At 40.0% G+C, this 8,830-nt stretch overlaps 1 protein-coding gene across 1 annotated transcript in view; it reads left to right on the top strand.

Moving 5' to 3' along the window:
- PLEKHA3 (pleckstrin homology domain containing, family A (phosphoinositide binding specific) member 3) overlaps nt 1-8,830 on the top strand; it is a 30,953-nt gene that overhangs the window by 7,981 nt on the left and 14,142 nt on the right. The window contains exons 3-4 of the mRNA XM_006878787.1: nt 2,247-2,402; nt 6,105-6,241. Of these exons, the coding sequence (XP_006878849.1) occupies nt 2,247-2,402; nt 6,105-6,241 (293 nt within the window). The remainder of the gene's footprint in view (nt 1-2,246; nt 2,403-6,104; nt 6,242-8,830) is intronic.

The raw sequence follows: 8,830 nt of genomic DNA, 5'->3' as shown, positions 1-8,830 counted from the left end.
TCTCTCTCTCTCTCTTTCTTTCTTTCTCTCTTTCTCTCTCTCTCTCTCTCTCTCTCTTTCTTTCTTTCTTTCTATTTCCATCACCCCCCCCCTTCCTCTACTCACCAAACTGTGCAACTCTGTGGTTTTACCCCTCCACTCCTACCCCTTCCCCCCCCTTGGGTTCCCATACATGTTTTATTAATTAATCTTCCTGTTTTTATAGTAATGGTCTTAAGCAGTACATCCTTATGAATGTGAGTTAATTCACTTAGCATAATGCTCTATAGTCTCTCCCAAGTTATGTAGTATTAGGCTTACTCTTGGTGGTGGTAGGTGCCATTGAATCAACTCTAACTCATAACTCTCAGCATGACAGAATAAACACTTGCCTGGTCCTGAACCACCCTCACCATCTCTCTTGTTTAAGCCTATTATTGTAGTCATTGTGTCATGCCTGTTTGTTGAGTGCCTTCCTATTTTTGACCAGCCTTCTGTTTTTGCAAACCTGATGCCCCTCCAGTGACTAGCACCTCCTCCTGCTTCAGAGGAGCCCTCTGACTTTACTTTCTGAGCTCTTCATAATTTGGCTCTTCCTAGCCTGTCCATCATGAATATTATGACAGCAACCCCCTGGGATTATGACTATCCAACTTGGGCCAACTCATACTTGCCCTTCAATGTTTCAGAAATTCATTCATTTTATTGTCCACCAATGTTCACAGCAGCATTATTCACAATCCCAAGAACATGGAAGTAGCCCAAATGTCCAATCACAGTTGAGTGGATTAAGAAACTGTGATACAGTCACACACTGGAATACTACCCAGAAGGCAGGAGTAATGATTTTTGAAAATTACTACATAACTTGGGAGAGGCTGAGAGCTTTAAGCTAAGTGAAATAACTCAGTCCCATAAGGACAAATACTATATAAGACCATTATTATAGAATTAGATAACTAGTAAAACGTGTATGAGGATCCAAGGAGGGGAGAGTAGGAACAGAGGGGTGATGCTGGGCAGGGAGGTCATCATAGGGTCACACAGTTTGATGGGTAGAGGGAGGGGTGGGTAAAGGAAATGGGGAAGACCCAGTGTGAAAAACAATGTAAACAAACTGTAAGCAAACCAGTAAAAAATTAAAATAAAATTAAGAAAAAAAAGAAATTCACTCACTTTGAGAGAGTGAACCAAACCTCTCCTCCCAACAAATTCTTCACCAGTCACCTTCCCTAAATCACTTAAATCATGAAAAAGGCTTTGAGCCTTCCTGTTACCTGCAAATTCAACTTAAAGTTATATGCCATGAAGTTGGAACTGACCCATAGCTTACTGTCCAGGAGATTTTCAGAGGCTATAAATTTCACAGGCAGAGATTGATTACTTGTTTTTCTCCTGAGCTGTTGGTGGATTTAAAACATCTGCCTTTGGGTTGGCAGTGCAGCTCCTTACTTATTAGGCTGCCCAAGTTCCCTTCAACTTGATGCCTTTAAAGTTGGCAAAGAGATTGGTATTTTTTTGGTTCACAAACTTAGTGTTACAACAAAAGTTCAGGTTGGCTCAGCGTCATATTCTTGTTTAGCTCTCTTTTGTCAGAGTATTAAGGAGGGAAGGGATAAGAGAGGAGGTAGAAGAAGAAAAGGTCTCCAAGATACAAATGCCTTAAGGTGATTATAATACATTCCATTAGTTGAGAACCATTCTAGTGGAACCCCAAAAACTCGCTGCCAAAGAGTCAGTTTCAACTCATAATGTCATTGCCCATAGAGTCCAAGGGTAATGCTTCCTTGTCATTTGTGCTCCCTGTTTTAGAGGAAGGTTCCCAAAAATTACTCCTTTATTGTGGTTATATGCCAATTTCCTAGGCTTGGTAATACCAAAACAAACTGCTTGTAAAGAAGTCAACACATGTGTGGCATGGCATGTGTGCAAGAACAACAACAGCACCTAACAGCAGCAACAGCAAGCAACAGGGGTTCCTGCACCTAACAGCAGCAACAGCAAGCAACAGTTGTTCCTCCATCAGTGTTTTTCCTTTCATCTTGCACCGTAGATTTGGCACCACTGCCAGCCTAAGTATATGAGAGTATGGTCATCTGGAATTTGCAATTAGACAGCCCCTTAGGGAGTGGCACTGACTCCATCTTGAATCATAGACGACAGTCTTCGGTATCTGAACCATTTAATACTGTGTGAGAGTGATGACTTTATTTTCCCTGAATTACTTATGCTTGTGACTGTAACTTCCCTTTTGTTTATCATTACAGTCCACTCAGCAGACAACACACGAATGGAATTAATCATTCCAGGAGAGCAGCATTTCTACATGAAAGCAGTGAATGCAGCTGAAAGACAAAGGTGGCTGGTTGCTCTGGGGAGCTCTAAAGCCTGTTTGATGGATACTAGGACTAAAAAAGAAAAAGGTAGTTAATACAGTTTGCATTATGGCTGCAGTCTTTCTTAAACATAAATATGAATTTGTCATTCCCACCTTTAGTATATATCTTAGTAAGTAAGTATTGTTGTAAATTACAATGGAAAGGTTTAAATTTAAGGAAATATTTCAATAAATTGTATGTTGCTTATAAGACTGAATTTATCAAATATTCTCTTTCACTTCTGAGAGCTTCTCCCACTTTTCCTTATGGTTCAGGGGTTCTCAGGAACAACTCCTAGAACTCTTGGAAAGCATTGTGGTGTTATGTGCTGTCTAGTTGGAACTGACTGATAGGGACTCTCCAGTGGGTTTTAAAGGCAGTCAGTCACACAGGAGGAGGTGGCCCATCTTTCTCCTGTGGAGCCATTGGTGGATTCCATGCAGTGTGCCTTTGGATTGACAGTGCAACTCCTTGCCTTGAAGCCACCAGAGTTCCCTGGAAGTGCTGTAGTTGTGCTTCAAGTTTTATTACAGGAACAAAAGTGTACAGAGAGATGCATAAAGACAAAGTCTGGGAGCTTTTCAGTATGGAGCGTCTGTGTGTGGACACATTCCTTTCTCACATGCAGTCCAGTTGGAACAAATATGAAACTTCAATTTTTCAGCACCCATTCTTTTAAAAAAATTTCTTTAAATCCAAATAATGAGCTATTATGTTATGCAGGACCTGGCTAACCTTCCCCTCAGAGACCTCATCACCTCCCCGACCTGTTAAGGGTAGTCTAACGTCCATATTAAAGCCATATTCCAAGGCTTCAAAGTTATTTCTCAGGAGCAAAGGAAAAATACCAGCTGACTTTATATATATCTCACACTGCTTTTATAGGTTGATAAGTTATATGACCATTATAAAGGTTCCTAGGAATTTGAGTGATATGGGAAAGTGTGCAGTGTTGATGTTGAATGAAAATTGAGGAAAAGCAGATTCAGAATATATATATATTCATATTATATATAATATATCTTTTCATATTATGTAATATATTTCATATTATATACAATATATATTATATATCATATACATTCAGATTTTATATAATGTCTATTCAGATTTTATATGTGTATATATATGGCTGGTATGAATGGCCTAGTGGCAAGAAGCTGCGCTGCAGTCTTGAAGGCACGTGGTTTGAGGCCACCTGCTGTTCCACGGGACAAAGATGGACAGTCTCCTCCTCTGTGATTTACTGCTCTGAAAACCCACTGGAGGGTCAGCTGTGGGTCAGTTCCGACTCAGTGTTACCCATAAATGACAGCATTCTGAACTGATGGACTCAGGAAAGGTTTGTGGTAATTGTTTAAGTATATAGCTCTGGAAAGGAAATATGTGGGAAGAAGGGTTATATTCACTGTATACCCTTTACTACCTTTTGACTTAGCCATTTGGACAGATTGCCTTTTAAAAAAAGATTATATAAAGCAGAGCAAGTAACTTAGAGGGTTAATTAAAGAGAGTTTTACATTTTATGTTAAACTGTTAATGGTAATTACATCTGGGTAGTGATTAGAGTTGCTCAGTTTTCACTTCTCTCTGTCTATATATATTTTCCAAAAATTTACATTGAGTAACATTACTTTTTAAATGAAAGAATAATAGCAGTTACTTAAATAAGTGAAAAGGAACCAAATTATGGGTATTGAAAAATGGAAGGTTTATTAGGTTTTAGGATTGAATTTATAATGACTTCAAATATATATAAGAACATCATGGATAAAGTATGGCTAGAGATGGGGGGAAAAGAACTTAAATTGGGGCAAAAATTACTTGAAGCATCCAATTGTCATTCAGTTGATTCCAGTTATTGGTGTATGAGAGTGGACTGTGTTCATCACGTAGGGTTTTAATAGGTGATTATTCACCTGCTACAACTCCATGTAAACATCAACCTCCACACGTTTCATTCAACAGCCAGCTGTGTTAAGTGCACCACCCATGGAGTCCAGAAGGTGGTTTAGTTTAGACCACAAGGACACAAGAGCTGTGTGGTCCTCTCTTACTGGTAGTGCCACAAAGCATTGTCCCTGGGCTGGTGCAGCGATTATGGAGAAGCACCTGAACCTACCTTGTGTATTTTGAGTTCCTCTCCTGCTCTGGTAGTGTAGTCCATAGAGAGTTACACTGCTAACCTCTCTGGTTCTAATCCACCAGCCACTCTGAGGAAGCAGATTTCTTCCCATGTGACTGACAGCACTGGAAACCCAGCAGAGGGTCAGCTTTAAGTTGGAAGAGTTTGCAGTTTTGAATTTTTCCTACTTAAATTTCCAGTTTAGAATGTATTGCAGACGAGTGGCTGGGATTATGCCTAAATAGATTGTCTGCAGTTATTAGAAAAAAGAGCTCTGGTGCCATAGAACGTAACATGCTGTGCTGCTCACTCAAAGGTCAGAGCTGTGAATCAGTCAGCTGCTTTGAGCGAGAAAGACTGTCAGTCTCCTCCCAAACGTGTTTGTAGTCTCAGAAACCCAACTGAGAGTTGCTGTTATGAATTGGGATGGTCTCAATGGCTATGAGGTTTTTGGAAAGTTATTGAAAAATAGAAAATGTAGCTCTTAAAAATATTTTGAAAACAGTATAACATAAAAATGAAGGCAGGAGAGGAATGGAAGGAAATAGAGGGGCTCTCATGGCCTAGTGGTAAAGAGTTGCACTGCCAACCCAAAGGCAGGCAGTTCAGAAGTACCAGCTGCTCAGCAGGAAAGTGAGTCCAACTCTCTGGCATATTACAACAGCATCATATATAAAATAAATTCAGTTGCATAAAACATAAAACTGAAAAATTTTGAAATGACACAGTATCAAAGCAGATAGGAAGTTGTCAGATATGGAAAAGTATTTGTAAGATAAAGAGTACGAAAAGAAGGCTGTTTTCCTTATTGTATAAGAATGTTTACAAGTTACTTATTTGTATAGTAAGAGAAAACCAGATTTGCTGGAGAGCATAACTGCTTGGCATGAGAGCTGCTAACTAGAAGACTTACCCAAAGGCACCTCAGAAGAAAGGTTTGGCAATCTACTGAAAAGTCAGTCATAGAAAACACTGTGGATCACCGTTCTCCTCTGACCCACCTGGGGCCACCGTGAGGTGGTGTCAACTTGATGGCAAATAGTTAAGAGAAAAAGCAAACCTCAGAAGTGGAAAAATGAGTAAAGTCAATTTACAAAACAAGAAATGCAATTACTTTTCAAATGGAAAACAATGAGTAGGAGAATGAAACTATCTTGTATAAAACATCGCACTAACCCACTGCCACTGAGTTGAGTTAGCTGTGACTCGGAACCGCTGTGTTGGATAGAGCAGCACTGCTCTGTACGGATCCTGAGACTGAAAATCTTTTTTCTCTCCCCTGGGGAGTGGCTGATGGGTTCCAATCTCCAACCTTTTGGCTAGCAGCCAGATAATGTAACCACCACATTACCAGGAGTTTTTCTAAAACACCCACTGGGCTTTGACTCATCACCTTGTCTCTAGAAATTAATTTTCCTAAACTCCCATGAGAGACAGATGACTGTTGGTTTACATCCAGAGGTGGTTACTCTTCAGAGCCCCTGAATTCCATTTCCAGAGTCTCCCATCTTTTAAGCAAGAGGCATTTATGTTTATTGCTTTATTTTTTAAATGACCCTGTTTTGTTGTGTTGTCCAAAAAGAATATGAAAATAATTGAATGTTTATATATGTTCCTTTCAGAAATAAGTGAAACCAGTGAATCTCTGAAAACCAAAATGTCTGAACTTCGCCTCTACTGTGACCTCCTGATGCAGCAGGTTCATACCATCCAGGAATTTGTTCACCATGATGAGACTCACTCATCTTCCAGTGTGGAGGTATAACAAACATGACTCCTCTGTCCATGTACACTTTGTGGTAGCTGGTGGGTGACATACTTCCTTAAAGATGACAAGAACATTTAAAAAAAAATTTTAACTAGTCTGTGCTCTCCTTACTGGAACAGTCTGGAAATAGCAGGCATCTTCTAGGTTATTGCTGTTGAGCTGCATGCAGTAAAGCAGGAAGCAGCACATTTCTGAAGGGAATTGGGGCCTAACTTTACAAGCAACCTAGTAATTTGTAGATTTATATGGTTGGGTTGGGTGAGGTAGGGTGGAGTGAGGGTGGAACATTCTAGACCTTGTAATCCAGGCTGACTGCATGGATAGTTAACTACTCTTTCTTTTGTTAATAAGATCTTAGCTTCAGATACTGAGAGTTGATAATTTAGCTTTGTGAAATGATTTTCCCCCCCTTAGAACAGTGATGTAGGAATGAAAATTCAGATATTTAGGTCCTGGATATAAAATAGGCTCACTTTTTCTGGCAGAGTACTACCATAATCACTGTACTCTTCTGATATGCTAAGAGGCTAGCATGTAGGAGCAGAAATTTTTCCACTTCTTGTGGCCTCCTTTTTGCTTATGTCTGGTGGGGAAGACTCATGTGAGGTTGGCTATATTGGCTACAGATGACAGAAAACCACACAAGCAGGCCTTCAGAACTTACAGCACTGAGTATTTCATAGCAAACCCTCTGGAGATTCTGCTTTGACATTTGCTCCAGTAGCTCTCTCTGCTGCTGTTGGGGTGTGTGTGACTTTTTCTCGTCACATTGGAAGCTGTAAGATCACACACAGAGGCACGGGGTGAAGTGGCCACACGCAGGAAGATCTCAACTTGCCATCCTGGCTTTTTATCAAGGAACTAAAATCCTAGAAACTTTCTTAGAACAGTCTGTGCTAATCTCCCAAGGTCAGGCCTTCCTGTCTTACACAGGAGGTTTTTATTCTATGCCAGAGGACATGGGGAAATGACTGTAGGTAAGTGTGCTTGTCTGTAACTCTTCTAGCCTTTCACTGCCTGTGACCATCTTCAGAATTCAGATTCTGTTAACTGTCTAGTTACTCCAATCTTACCTGTCAGAAAAAATTACCACTTAGGCTTAAGTTTTTGTTCAGTGTTTCTTTATTTCTTTTTTTTAAATTTTTATATTTCTTTTTGTGTGTGTATCGTCAAATCGGATCTGACTGGTACAGGAGGATATCATCTCCAGCAGAGCATCTGGTGGATTCGAACTGCTCACCTCTGGCACTACAGTACAGCTTCTTGCCACTAGGCCACCAGAACTTGCCTGTTCAGTGTTTCTTATGATATTTTTCTTAAATATACACATTATTTTTTTACTGGAATCAAGTTCACAGATAACTTACAGATTTTATTGTAGTTTGGGTGAAAATGTACAGCACTTGTTGGTATTCAACTATTTATACACGTTTCGTTTTGTAACATTAATTGCAGTTCCCCCACCCCCTACTCACTCTTTTACTTGCTCCCTGGGTTCCTGTTTTCATTCACTGATGTTGTTGTTATGTGCCGTTGAGTTGCCTGCAACTCATAACGACCTCATGTACAACATCTCTGAACCCTGCTCTATCCTGAGTTAACCTCATTGTCGCTGACATACCTACCACCATTACCCCAGTCACTGAGTCAGTCCATCTCATCGAATGTCTTCCTGTCTCACGCTGTCCCTCCACTCTCTCAGGCATGACATCCCTCTCCAAGGACTGGTCCCTCCTTGCAGCATGTCAAAAGTAGGCCTGATGAAGCTTCAGAATCCTTGCCTCCAGGGAGCAGGCTGGCTTCACCTGTTTCACCTATGAGTGACATATTTATTACTCATGAGTTGCTTTAATTTCCCAAGGAAGTTTATTTATTTTTTTAAATTTTATTAATTTTAATGAACATTCATTCACAAAGACCTTGGATTTCCATTCACCTACTGCCACCAACTCTCTCCCTGCCCAGCCCTCCCCCCACCAGTTGGCTCCTCTCTTTGAAAAGCAAAAGAATTAATCTCCTTTGTCATTGTGTCCTTTGCCATTCCCTATCACTCCTCCATGAGAGAGATTTCACTCTGATTCATAAGGAAAAGGGGATGGCGTATTCTCTTACCTACTTCCTGCTGAAAAGGGATGCTGTAGGTTTCAGGATGAAGATCTTCTCTCACTATTCTAAAGGGCCCCTTTGGCAGTAGGAAACACATAGACTATTGTGGAGATTGATTTTGGAATTTAGATGCACTGTTATCAATTGTGCTTAGCCGTACATGCTCATATCCTTGAAGATTTATCATGGAAGTGTTGCAGCCTAGAAGACACAAATTTAACAAGTTATAAGTACATGAGTCAAAAATTAAAAGCAATAATATTCCAAGTAGAGGTTCTAACAGTGGCACAAATCAGAGGGAAGGTAGTTAAAAAAATAAAAGGCTTAATGACAAGCACTGTGGCAATGGGACAGTTAAAACAGACTTTCAAGGGGCAAAAAAAAAAAGGAACAAACGAGGGGTGGTAGAGAATATAGTGCAACAATGAATGGAAATCCAAAGTCTCTGTAAATGTTCATTAAAATTAATAAAAT

This window comes from Elephantulus edwardii, unplaced genomic scaffold (assembly GCF_000299155.1).
Source record: "Elephantulus edwardii isolate Elephantulus edwardi_28Jun2011 unplaced genomic scaffold, EleEdw1.0 scaffold00001, whole genome shotgun sequence".
In the NCBI taxonomy this organism is placed as follows: Eukaryota; Metazoa; Chordata; class Mammalia; order Macroscelidea; family Macroscelididae; genus Elephantulus; species Elephantulus edwardii.
This window is presented reverse-complemented; position numbering and strand designations above follow the sequence as displayed.